Source organism: Macaca thibetana, chromosome 15 (assembly GCF_024542745.1).
Source record: "Macaca thibetana thibetana isolate TM-01 chromosome 15, ASM2454274v1, whole genome shotgun sequence".
Taxonomy (NCBI): domain Eukaryota; kingdom Metazoa; phylum Chordata; class Mammalia; order Primates; family Cercopithecidae; genus Macaca; species Macaca thibetana.
Window position 1 is genome coordinate 10,756,660 of NC_065592.1, and position 23,811 is coordinate 10,780,470.

The 23,811-nt window shown below is 53.7% G+C and overlaps 1 protein-coding gene across 4 annotated transcripts; it reads right to left on the reverse strand.

The window, feature by feature from the left end:
• Positions 1 to 879: 879 nt before the first annotated feature.
• Positions 880 to 22,047, reverse strand: FPGS (folylpolyglutamate synthase). Of its 4 annotated transcripts, XM_050760051.1 has the most exons (16): positions 21,725 to 21,775; positions 14,222 to 14,280; positions 12,258 to 12,386; positions 12,118 to 12,171; positions 11,970 to 12,034; positions 9,410 to 9,524; positions 9,212 to 9,289; positions 9,016 to 9,077; positions 8,812 to 8,914; positions 7,865 to 7,942; positions 7,479 to 7,626; positions 7,292 to 7,381; positions 6,328 to 6,478; positions 6,083 to 6,161; positions 5,189 to 5,255; positions 880 to 1,756 (listed from the first exon to the last, which is right to left on the reverse strand). In XM_050760051.1, exons 3-16 carry the CDS (start codon positions 12,372 to 12,374, stop codon positions 1,347 to 1,349), a joined length of 1,617 nt encoding a protein of 538 aa, XP_050616008.1. In that variant the 5' UTR covers positions 12,375 to 12,386; positions 14,222 to 14,280; positions 21,725 to 21,775; the 3' UTR covers positions 880 to 1,346. The 4 variants fall into 4 exon arrangements, with proteins under 4 accessions (XP_050616008.1, XP_050616007.1, XP_050616005.1 ...); XM_050760050.1 differs by lacking the exon at positions 14,222 to 14,280 and having other exon boundaries at positions 21,725 to 22,047; XM_050760048.1 differs by lacking the exons at positions 14,222 to 14,280; positions 21,725 to 21,775 and adding an exon at positions 13,591 to 13,790.
• Between the last annotated feature and the right edge of the window lie 1,764 nt (positions 22,048 to 23,811).

Below are 23,811 nucleotides of genomic sequence, written 5' to 3' on the forward strand. Positions count from 1 at the left end.
GGACAGGGCTGCTCTTGTCCTTGGCCCCCACTGGGCTGGCCTGGTGGCAGGGGCGGCATCCTGAACAGTAGCAGAAGCCAGGGCACAGGTTTTGATTCAGCCAGTTCCCCTCTGCCACTCAGCCCCTCGGCAGCACACCCCAGGGTCTCGGCTGCAAGAAAACACACACCAGGAGGCCCCATCCACACTCCCACTCTGGGGTTCTGAACACAGGCCCTCGACTGTTCTGAGTTCAAATCCTGGACCTGCCACTTGTTGGCCTGTGACTGTAGGCAGGTCCCATGGCTTTTTTTTTTTTTTGAGACGGAGTCTTACTCTGTTGCCCAGGCTGGAGTACAGTGGCGCTATCTCGGCTCGCTGCAACCTCTGCCTCCCGAGTTCAAGCAATTCTCCTGCCTCAGCCTCCCGAGTAGCTGGGACTACAGGTGTGCACCACCATGCCCGGCTAATTTTTGTATTTTTAGTAGACAGGGTTTCACCATGTTGGCCAAGATGGTCTCCATCTCTTGACCTCGTGATCCGCCCGCCTCAGCCTCCCAAAGTGCTGGGATTACAGGCGTGAGCCACCGTATCTGGCCCCCATGGCTTCTTGAAGCCAGCCACAGTTCCCTCGTCTGTCAAATGGGTATAATTCTCCATCACCAGGTCTCTGCAAGGGGGTCTGCAGAAAGCACTGCCTGACATACGGTCAACAGGCGTCAGTCCGGTCTTCTCATCTCACAGTCAGGCCACCTGAGGCGCACAGGGACGGAGGGACTTGTCCCAGGCCACACGGCCAGGCTTCCTCTACACCGCACAGGTCCCTGATCACCAGCAGCCCCTCTCTCCCTGTCTCTGCTGAGGGAGCAGGGGGTCAAGGGTCAGTCGAAGGCTTTGCCATTTCTTTAAAAAACAAAGTTAAAGGCTTTAATTCACTCCAGCCACCCACTGTCTTAGGGTGTCCCAGGCAGAGGCCTTCTCCCTTCCCAGAAGGCACTGGGAGGAGGAAATCTACCACCCAGCACATGGCAGGACCCAGGGCCTGGCCAGGCAGTGCACACAATACGCTGGGCCTGAGCCAGGAGGCAGGCAGGGTATGGGGGGGAGACAGGCTGAACGGCCAGGCCACTGCAACAGTGAGAGACCCAGGGAGCCCCTCGCTATCTCGGCCAGGAGGAAGGAGAGACCAAGGCACAGAGCCTTAGAAAAGAGGACATCCTCTCCTGGCCTCCCATCCCAGAGCCCTGATCCCTAGGCCAGTCTAGACAGAACCAGGAAAGCAGAAAACAAAAGGCACCTAGTATGTAAGTTCATGGGGAGAACGCAGGCAGGTGTGGGAGGCTCCCACCTCCAACCCCGGGCCTCAGCTACTGGGACAGTGCAGGCTCCAGCAGCTTCAGGACACCACCCACCAGGTGCAGGCTGCCAGTGACCAGCACATGGATGGCAGCAGCCTCATGGAGTACGCTGGCCCCACTGTGAGCCACAGGGTGGGTGAGGAGGCCCTTTGGGGGAGTGGGTGGCTGGAAGACAGGGTCTCGGCCTTGGCTGATCCATTGCAAGGCATGTGAAATACAGCTGAAGACGAGGGAGCTGGCGCTGCAGGTGTGGGGTGGGTGGGGCGCCAGCAGTAGGGATGTGGGCCCAGCAGGCTCTGGGCTGGGGGCGCTCCAGAGGTCTGGGCTGGCCTGCTCTTCGTCCAGGTGGTTCCAGTGCTGCTGGTGTTCCAGGCAGCGGAGCAGAACCTGGTCCAGTGTCACCGTGAAGTTCTGTTGGTCTGTGGAGCACAGAGACAGGCATGTCAGCGAAGGGGAGAGGGAGTAAGGGACAGGGGTGGAGAAAGGGGCTGGTGCACCGTGAGCACCTGTTTAGCACCAAGCCCTTTACATCATCAGGCCAGCAGTCTCGGCTCATGGTCTTCTCCATGGACACAATGAAGAAACTGCAGCTCTGGCCGGGCGCGGTGGCTCAAGCCTGTAATCCCAGCACTTTGGGAGGCCGAGGCGGGCGGATCACAAGGTCAGGAGACCGAGACCACAGTGAAACCCCGTCTCTACTAAAAATACAAAAAATTGGCCGGGCGCGGTGGCGGGCGCCTGTAGTCCCAGCTACTCAGGAGGCTGAGGCAGGAGAATGGCGGGCGGGAACCCGGGAGGCGGAGCTTGCAGTGAGCCGAGATCGCGCCACTGCACTCCAGCCTGGGCAACAGCGTGAGACTCCGTCTCAAAAAAAAAAAAAAAAAAAAAAAAAAAAAAAAAAAAAAAAACTGCAGCTCAGGCAGGTTCAGTGACTTGCCTAAGGTCACGAGAGGCAGAGCCAGACACTCTGGCTCTACAGCTTTTGCTCACTAGGTACCATTTCCCCACCCTGGCCTCATTGTCTCCATCTATAAAATGGAAATCCAGCTGGGGACCATCACCAAGTGGGCATTTCTGGGGCTGCTGGTTAAAAATGCAGATTCCGGCCGGGCGCGGTGGCTCAAGCCTGTAATCCCAGCACTTTGGGAGGCCGAGACGGGTGAATCACGAGGTCAGGAGATCAAGACCATCCTGGCTAACACGGTGAAACCCCGTCTCTACTAAAAAAAAAAAAAAAAAAAACTAGCCGGGCGAGGTGGCAGGTGCCTGTAGTCCCAGCTACTCGGGAGGCTGAGGCAGGAGAATGGTGTAAACCCGGGAGGCGGAGCTTGCAGTGAGCTGAGATCTGGCCACCGCACTCCAGCCTGGACGACAGAGCCAGACTCTGTCTCAAAAAATAAATAAATAAATAAATAAATAAAATAAAAATAAAAATGCAGATTCCAGGCCGGGCACCGTGGCTCACGCCTGTAATCCCAGCACTTTGGGAGGCCGAGATGGGCGGATCACCTGAGGTTAAGAGTTCAAGATCAGGCCAGGCGCGGTGGCTCAAGCCTATAATCCCAGCACTTTGGGAGGCCGAGACGGGCAGATCACGAGGTCAGGAGATTGAGACCATCCTGGCTAACACGGTGAAACCCCATCTCTACTAAAACATACAAAAAACTAGCCGGACGTGGTGGCGGGCGCCTGTAGTCCCAGCCACTCGGGAGGCTGAGGCAGGAGAATGGCGTAAACCCGGGAGGCGGAGCTTGCAGTGAGCTGAGATCCGGCCACTGCACTCCAGCCTGGGCAACAGAGCGAGACTCCGTCTCCAAAAAAAAAAAAAAAAAAAAAATTAGCCAGGCGTGGTGGCATGTGCCTGTAATCCCAGCTACTTGGAAGGCTGAGGCAAGAGTATCGCTTGAACCCGGGACAGGGAGATTGCAGTGAGCTGAGATCATGCCATTGCACTCCAGCCTGGGCGACAGAGCAAGACTCCATCTTTTTTTTTTTTTTTTTTTTTTTTTTTTTTTTTTGAGACGGAGTCTCGCTCTGTCGCCCAGGCTGGAGTGCAGTGGCTGGATCTCAGCTCACTGCAAGCTCCAGCTCCCGAGTTTACGCCATTCTCCTGCGTCAGCCTCCCGAGTAGCTGGGACTACAGGCGCCCGCCACCTCGCCTGGCTAGTTTTTTGTATTTTTTAGTAGAGACGGGGTTTCACCGGGTTTACGGGGTTTCACCGGGTTAGCCAGGATGGTCTCGATCTCCTGACCTCGTGATCCGCCCGTCTCGGCCTCCCAAAGTGCTGGGATTACAGGCTTGAGCCACCGCGCCCGGCCAAGACTCCATCTTAAAAATAAACAAAAAACAAAATTAGCCGGGTATAGTGGCGCGTGCCTGTAGTCCCGGCTACTCACGAGGCTGAGGTGGGAGAATCATTTGAATCTGGGAGGCAGAAGTTGCAGTGAGCCAAGATGGCACCACTGCACTCCAGCCTGGGCAACAGAGCGAGACTGTCTCAAGAAAAAAAAAAAAAAATGTAGATTTCAGAACTCTCCCCAGCCAGACTGATGTGGGGACTGGAGATGTTTTTTGTTTTTTTTAAGACAGGGTCCAGGGTCTTGCTCTGTCACCCAGACTGGAATGCAGTGATGCAATCATGACTTCATGACTCACTGCAGCCTCCACCATCCAGGCTCAAGCGATCCTTCCACTTCAGCCTCCTGAGTAGCTAGGACCACAGGTGTACACAACCACACCTGGCTAATTCTTCTATTTTTTTTTTTTTTTTTATAGAGATGAGGTCTGGCTTTTAACTCCTGGGCTCAAACAATCCTCCTGCCAAAATGCTGGGGTTACAGGTGTGAGCCACCAAGTCCAGCCTGGGACCTGTATTTTTTACACTATTTCAAAAATTTTTAACACGACACATAGTAAAAAACACATTTTATATTGCAACCCAGTACTCACATACTTATACGTACGTATGCCTGGAACAGAATGACCTTCGCCAAACAGGACCTACCCTTACTTGTGCAATGCACACTGGCATTTTCTATTCTACTCTATTTCATATAAAATTAAAAATGCTGGCCGGGTGCGGTGGCTCACACCTGTAATCCCAGCACTTTGGGAGACTGAGGTGGGCGGATCATCTGAGGCCAGGAGTTTGACACCAGCCTGGCCAACATGGCAAAACCCTGTCTCTACTAAAAATATAAAAATTAGCTGGGCATGTTGGCACATGCCTGTAATCCCAGCTATTCCAGAGGCTGAGACATGAGAATCATTTGAACCCAGGAAGCAGAGGTTGCAGTGAGCTGAGATTGTGCCACTATACTCCAGCCTGGGTGACAGAGTGAGACTCTGTCTCAAAAATTAAATTAAAGAAAAAAATTTTTTTTGAGACGGAGTCTCGCTCTGTTGCCCAGGCTAGAGTGCAGTGGCGTGATCTTGGTTCACTGCCAGCTCCACCTCCTGGGTTCACACCATTCTCCTGCCTCAGCCTCCCAAGTGGCTGGGACTACCGGCACCCGCCACCACGCCTGGCTAATTTTTTGTATTTTTTAGTAAAGACAAGGTTTCACTGTGTTAGCCAGGATGGTCTCGATCTCCTGACCTCGTGATCCGCCCACCTCGGCCTCCCAAAGTGCTGGGATTACAGGCATGAGCCACCGCGCCTGGGCAAAAATTTTTAAAAATAAAATTAAATAAAGTATACTTTGGTGTATAAAAGAGTATAAGTACACTAAAGTGTGCTTATACAGTAAAACAAATTTATTTTCTACCCCAAACCTCCAGTCTGGAAGCCCCCACTGCCTACCTCAGGGACCCCTGCCCATCCCCAGGGGCCATGCCTGTTACATCTCACCTGCATTGCCTGTGGATGACACCTCTGTCAGGTTGGGGCAGAAGACGGCATAGTCAAACTGGCACGGCTAGAAGGCCAAGGGAAAGACCTGGTGTCAGACCCCGGAAAGGATGTCCGCCGACTTCCACATGACCCCCTGAGCCCACATCTGGAGATGCAGCCTCCCTGACAACTAGAATGACGCTGTATAAACCCAGCCAAGGTATTTCAGCACCCTGCCCCCATCTGCCTCAGTATACCTTGCCTGGCCTGTGGCCTGAGCAGCGAAGCCCCAGCCTACTGTACAGATGGGGGAACCGAGGCCACAGGTCAAGAGGACTTGCTGAAGGTCACTCAGATAGTGAGGAGACCCCAAATCCAGGCTGGAAAAAGACTGTGGGTAAATGGGAGCGGTTCTGGATACAGCCTCAGCCTCCTGGTCTGTGAAATGGGAGATGATACCTAGGGGCCACTTCAGCCCTGACAGCTTGGGCAGCCTCAGTTTCCCCAAGCAGAAAAAGGCCCAGTGACTCCTTCAACCAAACTCGAGAAGCAGGTACCCTTAGCAGCAACCCAGTTTTATGGAGAGGCAAAGTGAGGCTCAGGGAAATGCCACCTCTCACCCAGTCCCCTAGTGCCAAAGGGGCATGACAAGTGAGTCCAGAGTCTACGCCTTTAGCCACGACGTGGCCCTCCTCGTAAGCCTGGACTTGAGTCTAGACACGCGGGGAAATGAGTAATGACCTATGACTGGACTCCCCGCGGCCCTGCGGCACCTGGCGGAACCAGCATATGCACCTCCTCACATCTAATCCTCAATACAACTCAGAGTGGCGACTGGCACCCCCCAGGGTCACACCGTCAGACCCAGGGCTTCAGGACTGCCTGCCGCCCACCCGCAAGTCGGCCCCTCACCTGCAGCAGTTTCAGCAAGGCCGCCGGGTCCCGGTCCCCGGTAGCATTGAAGAGCAAGACTCGAACCTCGGGCCCACTGCTGCAGGGGCGAGGAGCTGGGTCAGAGGGCGCCGCCCATTCTCCCAATCCCGTCCCCGCCCTTCCCCACGACCCCGCCCCTCCCCGTGGGCCCGCCCCGCCCTTCCCCAAGATCCCGCCACTTCCAGTGAGCCCGCCCAGGCCCCACCCCCATCCCTGCCCCTCACCCGCTCGGCCTCTCTCGGCCCTGCAGCGCCTGGCGGAACCAGCGCACGCAGGCCTGCACGCTGCTGGGGGTGTGTGCGCCGTCCAGGTACCAGGTAAGGGGCCCGCGCCGCAGCACCTGTGTCCGCCCCAGCCACTCCGTGTTCCGAAGCCCTGGGGGAGGGCAGCAAGGCAGTCCTCCAGGTTCTCTCCCACCCCCGTCCTCAACTCCGCACACACACTGCTGAGGCCAGTCTCCCCTGCAGGCTGCGCCCGCTCTCAACACTCTGAGGACCCCGGCAGCCCAGGAACTTCTTACTAGCACCAGTCAATGGCTCGGCCTTTTCGGCTGCCTCATCTGGTGGAATCTTTCAGGCAACTCTGAAAGGGTCTGCTATCATGTATGATTCCCGTTTGACAGCCCGAGAGCCCTTAGCTGGGGCCGGGATGTGATGCGAGGTCGGCCTGTCTCCAGGACCTTGTCACTTGCCCCTGACAACAGGCGTGGCACACAGTGGGCCCACTATTTGCTGCAGGGGCTTAAAAGCATGAGCACCCGCTGGGTGCTGAAAGCTTTGGGGGAGGCAAGAAGCAGATGACTGGATCACCGTCCTCCAGAACCTCAGGGTCTGATAACAATGATAGTGACAGTGATAGCAGCTTCCACTGGCTGGCACTTTATCCCACATTGGCCAGGCCCTGCACTCAGCACCTTAGTGATGTCACCTCAGCGAATCCCCACCACAGCCCTTGGCAGTGGCTCCTATCATCATCCAGTTTGGCAGATGAGAAGACAGGCTCAGAAAGAGTTCATGAGCTCAAGGTCAGGGAGGTTTGCTGACATCAGAATCCTTTCTCTTAAGCACCACTTCAGATTGTCTCTATCTCCCAAACAGAAAACCAAAAAAAAAAAAAAAAAAGAAAAAAACATCTGAAGGGGCACAGACACACGCAGTGGTCCCAGCTGGGCAGAAAGGTCCAACTCACCGAGCCGCATGTGGGATGTGGGCTGGAACACGGGTGCCAGGGGCAGCTGCCACAGGAGCCCCGGCCTGGATGCTTTCACCTCCCCAGCACCTGCGGGGTGTGTGAAACCAAGTGTGCCCAGGACCCTCCTAGGCAGGCTCCGCAGGTGCCACCGACCTGCCTGCCCACTCAGCTGCCCGCCGCTCACCATGGTGGTCCTGCCGCTGCAGCCAGCAGTGGGCCAGTTGCAAGGCCAAGGCGGCATTGGACCGCTGGTGCTCCCCGTCCAGGCCCAGGGCCAGCGGCGGCCCCCCTTCCTCCAGGGCCTCCAGCGTCGGACACAGGTAGAGAGGACACTGGGGGAGACAGGCAGGAGCGTGTCAGCAGAGGCCCTCCCTGACCACATCAGCCCTCCCATCTCTCCCCTCCCCCAGCCACCAAGCCCTGCTCCCAGAACTGAGATGTGTTCCAACTGGCCCGGCAGCTTCCTCACTGCACAGATGAGCAGACTGAGGCCCCAGAGGATGCAGTGCCTCCTCAAACAGGAGGGACACACGCCCACCCTGCCGCTGCCCCCATTCCAATCAGACTTACTGAGATCTGCTGGGCTCGGTCCCTCAGCACTGCCAGGGGACCTTCAGGTTGGAGCACAGTGAAGGCAGGGACGCCTTGCTGTGGAGGGAACAAGGAGAGAGAAGGGGCCACCTAGCGTCCTCCACACTGCTATCTCTGGCCCCCACATCCCTGGGTCTGGGCTACCACTGGCTCTCATCCCTCATGTTTCTTCATTTCTGGTTTTTTTTTTTTTTTTTTTTTTTTTTTTTTTTTTTGAGACGGAGTCTCGCTCTGTCACCCAGGCTGCAGTACAGTGGCCAGATCTCAGCTCACTGCAAGCTCCGCCTCCCGGGTTTACGCCATTCTCCTGCCTCAGCCTCCCGAGTAGCTGGGACTACAGGCGCCCGCCACCTCGCCCGGCTAATTTTTTGTATTTTTAGTAGAGACGGGGTTTCACCGTGTTAGCCCGGATGGTCTTGATCTCCTGACCTTGTGATCCGCCCGTCTCGGCCTCCCAAAGTGCTGGGATTACAGGCTTGAGCCACCGCGCCCGGCCATTTCTGTTTTTTGAGAGGAAGTCTCACTCTGTCACCCAGGCTGAAGTGCAATGGCACAATCTCGGCTCACTACAACGTCTGCCTCCCGGGTTCGAGCGATTCTCCTGCCTCAGTCTCCCCAGTAGCTGGAACTACAGGCGTACACCACCACACCTGGCTAATTTTTGTATTTTTAGTAGAGACGGAGTTTCACCATATTGGTCAGGCTGGTCTCAAACTCCTGACCTCAGGTGATCCTCCTGCCTCGACCTCCCAAAGTGCTGGGATTGCAAGCATATAAGCCACCATGCCCAGCCATCCCTCATGTTTCAATGGGGAAACAGTCTGGAGAGGAGACTCAACTTGTTCCAGTCACACAGTGAAGCCAGGATGAGAATGCAGACGCCCAGGCCTTCCATGTCTCTCCCGTCCCCCAATCTGCCTGGTCACCTTAAAGATGCCCCCTTTCTGCCATGCAATCTTCTCCACCGTGTCCCCCAGGAGGCTGGTGTGGTCGATGCCAAGAGAAGAGATGCCGCACACCACAGGCTTCCTGCAGAGGAGGAAAAGGCCATGAGGCCCTGCCGAGCCACCAGGCGGCAGGTGAGGCTGTGCTCCTGGCTGCCGCTCCTCGCCCCAAGCAACTGTGCTCACCTGATGATGTTGGTGCAGTCATAAGCCCCGCCAATGCCCACCTCCACCACTGCCAGGTCCACCTGCCAAAGACCAGAGGGCATGGCAGGGGGTATGAGGGTGCCCAGAGGCCACATGGAAGCAGGGAGCCCCCAGGCCTGCTGAGGTTCCTGTTCCCAAGGCCTCAGATGCAGGGTTCTAGGGAGAGGGCACACACCTTCTCTTGGAGGAAGACGTGGAAGGCCATGAGTGTCAGGAAGCGGAAGTAGGGGGGCATGGAGACACAGCTGCCATCCTGTGGCACAGGGACATGTCAGGGCCCAGAGCCCCTGCAGCCCCTCCTCTGGGGACATGGGGTGCTGGAACATGCAGCACCCCAACCCCACCCACCCGCCAGCCCTCTTGCATGGGGCACCTTGGTCTCCTCCAGCCGGTGGTAGAGGCGCCAGAAGTACTTGGTGAAGAGCTCGGGACTGATGGGCTGCCCATTGATGCGGATCCGCTCCCGAACCTGCACCAGGTGGGGAGAGCTGCCGGGACAGCTGGGGTCGTCAGGACTCCCTTCCCGAGCATCCTGGCCTTCCCCCACCCTGCAGGGGCTGAGGCCACTGGCCTTGGTGCCTCGCCTCTCCTGTGTCCCTCGGTTTGTTCCTGGTACCCCATCCCCCCGGACTATCTGTAGCCCCCCCAGTCCTCCCCCTCTTCTATCTCCAGGTCTCTGCACCTGGCTCACCCTATTAACCACACTGGTCTCAACTAAGACAGCTTCTCCTCCTTTGGACCCTCACCCAGGCTGGTCTCGCACATCCAATGGTCCCATACCAGTCACTCTGCTGACATCTGTCCCACAATGCCATCTGTCTCACAGCTCTCAGAGACAAAGCCCACGAGCAACGTTCAAGCTGCAGCCCTGGGCTGGCCCTCAAGGCCACATGGGCCCAAGGTGAAGGCTAGGGTTTTTATCCCCAAAATGACTGTAGTTTTTATTTTTACTTATTTATTTTTATTTTTGAGACAGGGTCTTGCCCTGTCACCCAGGCTGGAGTGCAGTGGCACAATCTTGGCTCACTGAAACTTCCACCTCTCGGGTTCAAGTGATTCTCATGCCTCGGCCTCCCAAGTAGCTGAGACTACAGGTGCACACCACCACGCCTTGCTGATTTTTGTATTTTTAGTAGAGACAGGGTTAAGGCCATGTTAGCCAGGCTGGTCTTCAACTCCTGGCCTCAAGTGATTTGCCCGCCTGGGCCTCCCAAAGTGCTGGGATTACAGGCATGAGCCACTGCGCCTGGCCCAAAAAATGATTTTAGAAGACAGGTTGGTGCCTTATGTTTCAATCCTCAAAGACACTCAGGTAGTAAGTCCTCCTCTCCATCTCTTTATTTGAACAAGAACTGTTTAGGGAAAACATATTGGCTTGAAATGACCTTAGGCAGCTGATTTCAGAAGTTCCTGGTGATGGGCTTAGGAGACATGCGTGACACAGGAAGAGTGATCCTGGTTCTACCTGGCCATCCTCTTGTGTAAGTCTAGACAAGTGAGACCAAGAGGGGGCACTGTCTCCTGGGGAAAGCCACAGCAGAGACTGGCTGAGCAGAAGGGCTCCTATCTGCAGCCCGCCTGGGAGACTTTAACATGGATGGCACAAGCCACCCTTATCATTTAAGCCCTTGCAAGGCAATTTTCTCCTTACTCTAAAGATGTACTAATTGATAAATATCTCTATGTGATTTTAAAGTTATATAAGGACTTTACTTTTTTTTTTTTTTGAGACGGAGTTTCATTCTTGTTGCCCGGGCTGGACTGCAATGGCGCCATCTCAGTTCATGGCAACCTCCGCCTCCCAGGTTCAAGCAATTCTCCTACCTCAGCCTCCATAGTAGCTGGGATTACAGGCATTTGCCACCACGCCCGGCTAATTTTGTATTTTTAGTAGAGACGGGGTTTCTCCATGTTGGTCAGGCTGGTCTCGAACTCCCGACCTCAGGTGATCCACCCGCCTCGGCCTCCCAAAGTGCTGGGATTACAGGCGTGAGCCACCGCGCCCGGCATTTTTTTGTTTTTGTTTTTCTTTTTTTTTTCAAATAGAGATGAAGTCTCCCTATGTTGCCCAGGCTGGTCTCAAACTCCTGAGCTCGTGATCCTCCCACCTTGGCCTCCCAAAGTGCTAGGATTACCGTTGTGAGCCAACACACCCAACTTGTACTTTAAGTTATTAAAGAGACCTCTGACCATCTGACTATTCCAGTCATGTAATTTTTTTTTTTAAAGACAGTGTCTTGCTCTGTCGCCCAGGCTGAAGTGCAATGGCGTGATCACCGCTAACTGCAGCCTTGACCTCCCCGGGCTCAGGTGATCCTCCCACATCAGCCGCCCAGAGTGCTGGGATTATAGGTGTGAGCCACTACACCTGGCCTCCCGCTACATATTTAGTTTATACATTAAAGTTGTTGCCCCTTTTCCAATTTTTTTTTTTTGTTATGAAAATTAAGGCCAGGCACAGTGGCTCACACCTGTAATCCCAGCACTTGAGGAGGCCGAGGTGGGCGGATCACTTGAGGTCAGGAGTTCAAGAACAGCCTGGCCAACATAGTGAAACCCCATCTCTACTAAAAATATAAAAATTAGCCTGGTGTGGTGGTGGGCGCCTGTAATCCAAGCTACTCGGGAGACCAAAGCAGGAGAATTGCTTGAACCCGGCAGGTGGGGGTTGCAGTGAGCCAAGATCGCGCCATTGTACTCCAGTCTGGGCGATAGAGTGAGACTCAGTCTCAAAAAAAAAAAAAATTAAAGGTTGCCATAAACATGGGCCAGTATGGTATGTGCACTGCATGTTTATTGAATGAATAAACATTGGGCAGAGAGACATGTAGCTGACCTCCTGGGGGTGACCCTGGTCCTGAAGCACTGGCTGGTTCCATAGCCCCCCAGGGTCCATTGGGACAGAGACACCACATCCCTCCACAACCCAGTACCTAAAGAATCCCGTTTTCAGGCCATAGCTTCGGAGGATACATTCCGTGAAGGCACAAGTGGAGCCCTTGAAAGAAAAGGGATTGTCTGGGCAGGCTCTACCCCACCAGCCACTTAATAGACCCCATACCCCTGGGTCCTGCCCCTCACCTTCCCCTTCGTCCCAGTGACGTGGATGATGTTCAGCCGGTCCAAGTCCTCCACCTGGGACAGACAGACAAGGTCCCCACCTCAGCTATGGGAATCACTAATGGGGGGTGGGAGGTGGTCACTGGCTCTCTCTACCTTACCTGCAGCCCACTCCGTGCCAGGTACAGTTCCATGGCTTCCAGCTGTGTCTGGGGGTCACCCCGCTGGCGCTTCACCTGCTCCAGGTAGCCGGCATTGGTCTGCAGGGTATTAAGCATGCGCACGGCATCCTGGCAACCACAGTGCCCAGGTGGCAGGTTAAGGCTCACTCAGGGTCCACAGGCACAGAGACACCCAGCAGACCAGTGGCCAAGCCAGGGCAACAAGGCCAGTACCAGGCCTCCCTGCCGTGCCAGCCCCGTTACTTAGCCTGTAGGTTAAGCAACAGAGAGTATGGCATCTTTCCAGCTCTGGCAAATAGGGGAGCCTAGGGCAATTCAGCCCCACCCAGGGAGTGCCACACAAAGAAGATGGCATGACTAACGGGCTAGCCTTCCTTCCTGCCCAGGCTCCCCCGACTTTACTCCTGGGCCTTTGCCCTCATTCTCTCCAGTGGGGTCCATTGCTATATTGCTCCCTGCCAGGGCGGGGTCAGAACTACAGAAGGTTGGGGTATTTTAATTCTGGAGTTCCCCGAAGCTCCATCCCAACTTCATGACTCTGGGGTTCCACATTCCAACCCACAGAAGAGCAACTGAGAGGGAGGAGGGGTGTGCCGGGGGTCACTCAGCCCGGAAGGCAGGTAGGTACTGCTTCAGGAGGGTTCACAATGGAAGTGGGAGTGGGGGTGCTATTTGCTTCCCCTTAGGCCTCATATTCCGTGCCTCCCACCCTCAGGACCTCAAGGCTGGCTGGAGGCCCCACCTTCATCAAACCAGTGCCACCCGTTTGACTGGCATCAGGTTCTGGTCTAGGGCAACTGGCTCTTGACACAGCGCCCGCGGACATTTTCTGTTTTCCAGGTTCTGGGGCCCTCCACTACCCCTGATTCCTGCCTGTCCCCCAATTCCAGGCACTTGGATCCCCAATCTTCTGAATCCTGGACACCCCACCCCCAGATCAATACTCCTGGATCTTTCAAGCCTGAATTCCTGAGTCTTTTCCCTCCCCTCTTTTCCCACTCCCACTGCCGGTTCAGACTCCGGGATCACTGGAACTCCAGCACCACCGCTGAGCCTCTGGGCTTCTGGATCCTAGCTCCAGCGACCCTTCCCACTCTCCAACCCCGGGCGGGGTCGCTAGAGTCTCCGAATTCCCAGACCCGGGCCCAACTTCCTGGTCCCTGTCCCCACCCCCAGGCTCCAGGATGTTCCGCCTCCCGAGTCCCCCAGTCCAGGGCTCCCGGTACCCTCTCGGCTAGCGGAGCCCGGATGTTCTGTGGCTCAGCGCAGGCCCACGTGTCGTCGCGCCCCGGCCCGCAGGCCCGCCTGATACCTGGTACTCCATGCTGGGCTCCTGCGGCACCGGCCACGCGCTCAAGCCCCGCTGCGCCGCGACCTGGGTCGTTACGCCGCGCGCAGACGCCGCTGCCAGGAATAGAGCGGCGCGCAGGTGGTTCCGCGCCCGCGACATAGCCCCGGCGACCTCGGCAGCGCGCTAGGCCCGGGCGGGAGACGCCCCGCCCCCCGCCAATCAGCGCAGCGCCGCCTCACCCCGCCCCCCGCCAATCAGCGCAGCACCGCCCCACCTGCCATCTATCAGCACCGCCCTAAACTCCCCGGAGCAGCCCTCGTGCGCCCCTAAAAAGCCGCGCCTCCCGAGTGCACCATCCTGGTGAGGGGCAGGCCTCGGGACCATGTTTATGAGTGGCACGCTCCGGGGCGTCCCCTCCCTTAGCGGGCACGCACTCCTTTTGTCACCATCCTCCCAAGGACCCCGCAGCACGTCCCAAAATAGCAGGTCCCGGTCAGCAGCCCTCAGTCTCTGCTCCGAACAGGGATAGGATGACAGAGCTGCGGACACCTGAGACACCTCTAAACAGCTGCTGCTGTTTAGAGAATGGATTCGAGGGCCACCAGGGGATGGTGGGGCAGTAATCCTTCTTTTCTGTGAGTGAGGAGGATACCTATTTGTCGTCCTGAAGTTTTCAGAGCTTTCTCCCATCTATTAGCTTCTTGGCCCCACCTGCTAGCATGAGAAAGTTGCATAGTGAAATCCTTTTGACAGCTGAGACCCAGAACCCGGGAGGGAGGAGGAAGCTGCAAACAACCCACTGCGGATAATCAGTCTGATAAAAGGCAGTCCTTCACATGACTGTTGGAGTTTCCGTACCTCCTTCCCCTCTCCCTCTTCCCAGCGTTGGGAGAAAATATTTATGAGAAACTGTTTGATTTCGAAATAAGCAAGTGATGTTTTGGGAAGAGTCTGTTATTGGCTGGACTTCTGCTCTTCACACACTGCTGGAGTGTCCCGACCCTGGCCCCGTGGGAGATAGAGAATTTCTTCCCTCTCTTGGGTTCCTTATTTTTAGTCATTGAAACTTTCTCTATACATATGCATGCATATAGTTTAATAACTGCATAAACATAATCAAGAGACTGGACGCAGTGGCTCACATCTGTAATGCCAGCACTTTGGGAGTCCACAGTGGGCAGATCATGAGGTGACGAGTTCGAGACCAGCCTGGCCAAGATGGTGAAACACCATGTCGACTAAAAATACAAAAATTAGCCGGGTGTAGTAGCAGGTGCCTGTAATCCCAGCTACTGGGGAGGTTGAGGCAGGAGACTTGCTTGAACCTGGGAAGCGGAGGTTGCAGTGAGCTGAGATCACACCACTGCACTCCAGCCTGGGTGACAGAGCAAGACTTTGTCTTGGAAAAAAATAAATCATGAGGCTTTAAATATTTTTATTTTGCTTACTCCCTTCCCCCTCCCCCCATACACACACAAACAGTTCCTCCTCTGGCAATCCTGTTGACAACTAAGTATATGTCCCACAGTTTTCTATGCTCATGAAACCAGACACACCTAGACATCTATAGGGTCTTGCCAATGCAGGTGACAATGTTTTTTGCATCTTAGCTTTTCAAAAATTTTTATTTTTAGAGACAGGGTCCCAATCTATAACTCAAGTTGGAGTGCAGTGGTACAATCATAGCTCAATGCAGCCTTAAACTCCTGCCCTCAAGCAGTCCTCTCACCTGGGCCTACCAAAGTGCTGGGGTCACGGGCATGAGTCACCATGCCTGGCTGCAACTTAACTTTCTTACTCAATGACAAGCTTATTATTTTCTAAGACATTTACTTAACTTTTTTTTTTTTTTTCAGATGGAGACAACACTTTTTTTTTTTTTTTTTTAGATGGAGTCTTGCTCTGTCACCCAGGCTGGAGTGCAGTGGCGCCATCTTGGCTCACTGCAACCTCCGCCTCCCAGGTTCAAGCAATTCTCCTGCCTCAACCTCCCAAGTAGCTGGGACTACAGGTGTGTGCCATCACACCCGGCTAATTTTTGTATTTTTAGTAGAGATGGAATTTCGCCATGTTGGCCCGGCTGGTCTTGAACTCCTGACCTCAGGTGATCCACCCACGTCGGCCTCCCAAAGTGCTGGGATTACAGGCTTGAGCCACCATACCCAGCCCTTCACAAACACTTTTAGTACGTCTCCAGATTCAGACACTGTTGTAAACACTTCTGACACAGTTGCTCATTTAATCTTCATCACAAACCCATGAAATAGGTACTAATATTATCATATAGGCCCAAAGGAGTAAAAGCATATGCTCAAGTCACAAAACCAAGATTTGACGTCTGGCCCCAGAGTCCTTATTCTTAGCCTCTGCACCTCCTTCCCTGTCTCCCCAGGGACACGGCTAATTCGGTGTCTTTAATGGCCGTGTGGCCTTCCCGGGAGCATCCTGGATTCACCTATGGAAAGGCATTCCTTCTGCCTTCAGTGTTTTGCTGCTATGGATATGCGTTTACATCGAAGGGATTAATTTCTGTGAGTTGAATTGCATGGAGGGGTCGGGTTGGCTCCAGGGATGTTTGCAATCCTTTTCCCCAATGCTGCTGTAGTCTTGGCATCCCAGCAGCTGTGTGTGAAGGAGGCACCCCTCTCCCAGGATGTCCCCAGACCACAGGGTGCAGAGAACCATCTCAGTGTTTCTCATTCCCCAGCTGCAGTGAACTTGAGCATCTTCCCATGCATTTATTTCAGTGAACTGCCTAACCCATCCTTGGCCCATTTTTCTAATGTCTGATGAGCTTCTTCATGTCAGTTATAATAGGCCTTTGTGGGCTGCACGCAGTGGCTCCCACCTGTAATCCTAGCACTTTGGGAGACTGAGGCAGGAAGACTGTTGGAAGCCTAGAGTTCTAGATCAGCCTAGGCAACATGGTGAAACCCCCTTCTCTTCAAAAAGCAAAAATTGCTGGGCATGCTGGTGCACATCTCTAGTCCCAGTTATTTGGAGGCTGAGGCAGGAGTTTTTTTTTTTTTTTTTTTTTTTTTTTTTTTTTTTTTTTTTGAGACAGAGTCTCACTCTGTTGCCCAGGGTGAAGTGCAGTGGTGCAATCTCAGCTCACTGCAACATCTGCCTCCTGGGTTCAAGCAATTCTCCTGCCTCAGCTTCCCGAGTAGCTGGGAATACAGGCGCCTGCCACCATCCCCAGCTAATTTTTGTATTTTTAGTAGAGATGGGGTTTCACCATGTTGGGTAGACTGGTCTGAAACTCCTGACCTCAGGTGATCACCCGCCTTACCCTCCCTAAGTGCTGGGATTACAGGCGTGAGCTACTGCGCCCAGTCAAGATGGATAATTTGAGCCCAGGAGTTCGAGGCTGCAGTGAGCTATGATAGCGCCACTGTACTCCAGCCTGGGTGACGTAGTGAGACCCCCATCTTTTTAAATAAATAAATCAAATGCTTAAAACATTTTTTTAACAAAAGGCACTTTGTGTAGTACTCATATTATCTCTCAGTTTCTGTCCTCTGTAGGGCAAGTATTTTTTCCAGATCTACTATTGGTGGCCTCAGTGGACTCATCTGTAAGAGGTGGCATAGGTGCTCTAAGCCATTCCTCCAAGAATGAGATCCCAGAGCCGGACTCCCTCCTCCAGTGTAAGGTGGAAAGCTTGTCCACATTGGTGAAAAAAACACTTTTTCTTATGTTTTCTTTTAAAATTCTAATATTTTTTTGGATAATATATCATTCAAATAGTTCAAAGACTGGCTGGGCGTGGCCAATCCCAGCACTTTGGGAGGCCAAGGCGGGTGGATCACTTGAGGTCAGGAGTTCGAGACCAACCCGGGCAACATGACGAAACCCTGTCTTTACTAAAAATGCAAAAATTAGCCAAGCTGGCCGGGCGCGGTGGCTCAAGCCTGTAATCCCAGCACTTTGGGAGGCCGAGACGGGCGGATCACGAGGTCGGGAGATCGAGACCATCCTGGTTAACACGGTGAAACCCCGTCTCTACTAAAAAATACAAAAAAAAAAAAAACTAGCCGGGCGAGGTGGCGGGCGCCTGTAGTCCCAGCTACTCGGGAGGCTGAGGCAGGAGAATGGCGTGAACCCGGGAGGCGGAGCTTGCAGTGAGCTGAGATCCGGCCACTGCACTCCAGCCTGGGTGACAGAGCGAGACTCCGTCTCAAAAAAAAAAAAAAAAAATTAGCCAAGCTTGGTGATGCACGCCTGTAATCCCAGCTACTTGGGAGGCTGAGGCACAAGAATCACTTGAACCTGGGAAGCGGAGATTGCAGTGAGACGAGACTGCATCACTGCATTCCAGCCTGGGTGAAAGAGCAAGACTCTGTCTCAAAACAAACAAAAACCAACAAATAGTTAAAGGGTCAAAACGGTGTACAGTAAAAAGCCTCCCTCTCTGGGAGCCCAGATTCCAGCACCCTAATCTTCCCTCCTCAAAGCAGTCAATGTTACCAGTTTCTTGTCACCTTTCCAGAGATAGGTATTTACTAGCAAATACAAATATATATTGATTTCCCTTTTATACTCACAGATAGCAGCAGACTGCAAGGCAAGCCTGCCTGCCTTGTACTTTCACCATGTCCTTTTTAAACCAGGGCCCTATTCTGGGCTGTGTCAGTACATAAGGGCCATTCCGTTGGCGAATTTGTTTTGAAGCTGTGTGTAGTACTCCATGGTGTGGAAATACTACTGTGTACTCAGCCTGTTGCCTACTGATGGACATTTGGGTTGTTTCCAGTATTGTGCTATCACAAGTAATGGATAACAGTTTACCCAAGCTACAGTAGGTAACATTTTACCTTCATCATTTCTTCCTTGTGTGGCATATCTCATGGACAAATTCCAAGAAGTGCAATTGCTGGGTCAAAGGTGACCTGCACTTGACTTTTTTTTTTTTTTTTTCGGAGACGGAGTCTCACTCTGTCGCCCAGGCCAAAGTGCAGTGGTGCGATCTCGGCTCACTGCAACCTCCGCCTCCCAGGTTCAAGCAATTCTCCTGCCTCAGCCTCTCGAGTAGTTATTACAGGTGTGCGTCAGCACGCCCGGCTAATTTTTGCATTTTTAGTAGAGACAGGGTTTCACCCTGTTGGGCAGGCTGATCTTGAACTCCTGATCTGGTGATCCACCCACCTTGGCCTCCCAAAGTGCTGGGGTTACAGGTGTGAGCCACCGCACCCAGCTGACATTTTTATACATATGGCCACATTGTCCCCCAGAAGGATTCAAGTTTCTCCTACTTCAGCAGTGCATGAGCCAGGATTTCCTCACATCTTCAGCAACACAGCCAGCTTTGATCCTTGCCAAATGTAAGGTGGAAAAATGGATTCTCTGAGTAGTTATCATTTACATTTATTTTATCGTGAAGGAGGCTGAGCACTTTTTTTTGTGTTTAACAGCCGTCTGTGGCCAGGCATGGTGGCTCATGCCTGTAAGTAATCACAGTACTTTGGGAGGCTGAGGCGGTGGATCACCTCACGTTCAACATCAGTCAACATGGTGAAACCCTGTCTCTACTAAAAATACAAAAGTTAGCTAGGTGTGGTGGCACCTGCCTGCAATCCCAGTTACTTGGGAGGCTGAGGCAGAAGAATCGTTTGAACCTGGGAGGTGGAAGCTGCAGTGAGCCAAGATCGCGCCACTGCACTCCAGTGTGAGGGACAGCAAGACTCCACCTCAAAAAAAAAAAAAAAAAAAAAAAAAGCTGGCCGGGCGTGGTGGCTCACACCTGCAATCCCAGCTCTTTAGGAGGCCGAGGCGGGTGGATCATGAGGTGAGGAGTTCAAGACCAGCCTGACCAACATGGTGAAACCCCATCTGTACTAAAAATACAAAAATTAGCCAGGCGTGGTGGTGTGTGCCAGTAATCCTAGCTACTAGGGAGTCTGAGGCAGGGGAATCGCTTAAACCTGGGAGGCAGAGGTTGCAATGAGTCCAGATCACACCACTGTACTTCAGCCTGGGCAACAGAGTAAGACTCTTGTCTCAAAAAAAAAAAAAGAGCTGTTTTGTTTCTTTTACAGCCCACTCACCTCCTTTGTGGCTTTTTATTTGAAAAGCCACAAATATTTATAGAAGGAACTAGAAGAAAGTATAAAGGGAAAAATCAAAGGGATCTTCATCACGCAGCTGGAGAGGGAACTGCCGTTGGCCTTTTGGTGCTCACGAAGGCATTGCGTTCTCTCTTTCCAGGAACAACAACAGAAACACAGCCATTGTTGGAGAGAAGAGAAAACAAAGGGGGCAGGGGAACCAGTAAGTGGGCCGGTGCACACTCACGTGGGCAGATCTGCAGGTGCGTGTGGAGGGAAGGAGGGGCTGGGGTAGGAGCAGACTGAGGAACTCTGCCTTAACCCCCACCTTCCCACAGGGAAACGATGTCCTTCATTCACTTACTCATTGGGAAGAAATTATCTCTGCCAGACCCTGGGCTAGATGCTGGGGTCACTGTAGAGAACAGAAGACAAGGTACTGCTCACAGAGCACCCAGACCCGGGGGTGAGAGGGCAGCAAAGAAATTCACAAAGGAATATACAGATTTACAAACCCCGATCAGGTCAGAGGGTAACCACTGCAGAGTGGCAGGCTGAGGCTGAGAGAGACAGAGAGAGCTGGGGCCTCAGATCTGCCTGGGATACTACACTCTCTCCTGCCCCGTCACACACTCAGGATTAATAACACCCACAAGTTCACTGTGGCCTGGTCCCTGCCTACCTCTGGACTCATCCCCCACTTACAGGGCAGAGTCCCTGCCAGCTAGCAAGGACTTCAGCCATTGGCCTTGGCTTCTCCCACCTGCAAGCTTTTGCTTGTGATGTTTGCCTCTGCTGAAACACCCTTGCCTTGTTTTTGTCCTCTTTCCCTTTTTGGGGTGGGTTGTTTTTTGTTAACATTTATTAAGCAAGCACTAGGCTGGGAGCAGTGGCTCACGCCTACAATCCCAGCACTTTGGGAAGCCACGGTGGTGCAATCGCTTGAGGCCAGGAGTTTCAGAACAGCCTGGCCACAACGGTGAAATCCCATCTCTACTAAAATTACAAAAATTAGCTGGGTGTGGTGACACACTCCAGTAGCCCCACTACTTGGGAGGCTGAGGCAGGAGAATCCCTTGAACCAGGGAGGTGAGCCGAGATGGCGACACTGCACTACAGCCTGGGTGACAGAGAGACAGAGTAAGACACTACCTCAAAACAAACATTTATTAAGCACTTATCCCTGTGTTTGGCACCTGAAATCTCATGAAAATTGTGTGAATTCCAGATGATCCCTATTTTACAGGTGGAAAAATGAAAGTTCAGAGAGGTTAATCAACTCACCCAGAGTGATACAGCAGGCACAGGGACGTGCCAGAGCCCACTTAAACCCAGATTACTGACTTTAATGTTGGTCCTTGCACCTCACCACCACCTGTCTGGTCACCCTGGCCTTCTCTGCTGTCGAACTGCTGTGTGACCATGGGCAAGACATTTCCCTCTCTGATCCTGTCTGACCCTCAGTCTCCTCTTTAAGAGAGTGAGGATTTTTTTTTTTTTTTTTTGAGAGTCTCACTCTGTTGCCCAGGCTGGAGTGCAGAGACCCGATCTCAGCTCACTGCAACCTCCACATTCCGGGTTCAAGAGATTCTCCTGCCTCAGCCTCCATAGTAGTTGGGATTACAGACATGCGCCACCATGCCCAGCTTTTTTTTTCAGAGACGGAGCCTTGCTCTGTCACCCAGGCTGGAGTGCAGTGGCGTGATCTCGGCTCACCGCAACCTCTGCCTCCCAGGTTCAAGTGATTCTCCTGCCTCAGCCTCCCAAGTAACTGGGACTACAGGTGCCCACCATCGCGCCTGGCTGATTTTTGTATTTTTAGTGGAGGCAGGGCTTCGTCATCTTAGCCAGGCTGGTCTCGAACTCCTGACTTCATGATCCACCCGCCTCGGCCTCCCCAAGTGCTGGGATTACAGGCATGAGACACCGCGCCCGGCCGTCTTACCAATTTTCAGAGGGAAAAAACGTAGAATTTTTTTTCAATTTGTTCTCACTCTTTAAGCATGCTGGGTGCTGAGGTTAGCCCTGTGAGGGGCTGGCAGCATCACCCCCAAGAAACGGAGGCGTAGAAAGGAAAGGCCACCTTCCTGGTCGCCGGCTTCTCCTACCTGGAAGGAGGCAGTTTTAGCTGAGGAAGGTTGTCTGGATGGGCCCTCCATGGTTCCTTCCCACCAGAACTTCTCAGCCACTGGCAAGGAGGCAGCCAGGGACCTGGCACCTCTCATCCCTTGGTCTCCTGCTCCCCTTCTGGGTAGGGCACGAAGTGACACACACGTGTGGGCATCTCTGCCAAGCCACCTCTACCCAGGATTTAGCTGGAGTTGTGAGGCTTGTTGACCCAGAGAACGTGATTTGGGGAGATGCCAAGGCCTCCCCTCCCCTGATGGGACTGGGGGAAGAGGTTCTGGTCTCTCCAGTGTACAGGGAGAAAGGTTTTACCTGATAGGTTCCTGCCCTCATCCTAGGATCAGCCCAGGGACTTAGCTTCCCTAGCGGGTTTCTGGAGTGGAGCGTGGGACTGGTCAGAACCTCACTGCGAGTTAAATAACAACTAGGTAGAGGTTAAAGGTAAGCACGCAGGCAGGCAGGCAGATGGGAGGCGAGGGGGCTATGCTTGGGAGGGCTTCCAGACCTTGGGGCTGGCTTTATCTGGCCTCCTCCAGGCCTCCTTATCCCAGCCCACCCACCTTACAGTTAGGGCCCGTTTTGCCCTTGCCCTGCCAGGGTGAGATCCTGGCCAGGGAGAGGAGTACACAAAGGACAGGGTGGACACGGGACACGCTTAAGAGTCCAAGTCTGCTGGAGGAAGAGGCTCTGTTTCAGCAAATCACTTGGGCAAAAAGAAGCCAGGTAGCCAGGAGTGGTGGCAGGCGTCCTTAATCCCAGCCATTCGGGAGGCTGAGGCAGAAAATCGCTTGACCCCAGGAGGAGGAGGTTGTAGTGAGCCAAGATCGAGCCACTGTGATCCAGCCTGGGCGACAGAGCCAGAGTCTGTCTTAAAAAAATAAGCCAGACGCGGTAGCTCACGCCTATAATCCCAGCACTTCAGGAGGCTGAGGTGGGCAGATCACGAGGTCAAGAAATCGAGACCATGCTGGCTAACACGGTGAAACCCCGTCTCTATCAAAAATACAAAATAGGCCGGGCGCGGTGGCTCAAGCCTGTAATCCCAGCACTTTGGGAGGCCGAGGCGGGCGGATCACGAGGTCAGGAGATCGAGACCATCCTGGCTAACCCGATGAAACTCCGTCTCTACTAAAAACAATGCACAAAACTAGCCGGGCGAGGTGGCGGGTGCCTGTAGTCCCAGCTACTCGGGAGGCTGAGGCAGGAGAATGGCATGAACCCGGGAGGCAGAGCTTGCAGCGAGCTGAGATGGCGCCACTGCACTCCAGCCTGGGGGACAGAGCGAGACTCCGTCTCAAAAAAATTCAAAATAAGGCCGGGTGCGGTGGCTCAAGCCTGTAATCCCAGCACTTTGGGAGGCCGAGACGGGCGGATCACAAGGTCAGGAGATCGAGACCATCCTGGCTAACATGGTGAAACCCCGTCTCTACTAAAAATACAAAAAAAAAAACTAGCCGGGCGAGGTGGCGGGCGCCTGTAGTCCCAGCTACTCGGGAGGCTGAGGCAGGAGAATGGCGTAAACCCGGGAGGCGGAGCTTGCAGTGAGCTGAGATCCGGCCACTGCACTCCAGCCTGGGCGACAGAGCGAGACTCCGTCTCAAAAAAAAAAAAAAAAAAAAAAAATTCAAAATAGCCTGCCATGGTGGCAGGCGCCTGTAGTCCCAGCCACTCAGGAGGCTGAGGCAGAATGGCGTGAACCCGGGAGGCAGAGCTTGCAGAGTCAAGATTGCGCCACTGCACTCCAGTCTGGGTGACAGAGAGAGACTCCATCTCAAAAGTAATAATAGGCAGGGCGCGGTGGCTCACGCCTATAATCCCAACACTTTGGGAGGCTGAGGCGGGTGGATCATCTGAGGTCCAAAGTTTGAGACCAGACTGACCAACATGGAGAAACCCTGTCTCTACTAAAAATACAAAATTAGCCAGGCGTGGTGGCGTATGCCTGTAATCCCAGCTACTCAGAAAGGCTGAGGCAGAATAGCCTGAATTCCGGGAGGCGGAGGTTGTAGTGAGCCGAGATGGTTCCATTGCACTCCAGCCTGGGCAATAAAAGTGAAACTCTGTCTCA

Excerpts from the sequence above, each read along its gene's own strand:
- FPGS (XM_050760048.1), bottom strand. The coding sequence starts at position 13,728 with ATGTCGCGGGCGCGGAACCACCTGCGCGCCGCTCTATTCCTGGCAGCG. Across the intron at positions 12,035-12,117 it reads TCACTGGGACGAAGGGGAAG|GGCTCCACTTGTGCCTTCAC; the intron begins GTGAGGGGCAGG and ends TTTTCTTTCAAG. Across the intron at positions 6,162-6,327 it reads GGCCGAGAGAGGCCGAGCGG|CAGTGGGCCCGAGGTTCGAG; the intron begins GTGAGGGGCAGG and ends TCGCCCCTGCAG.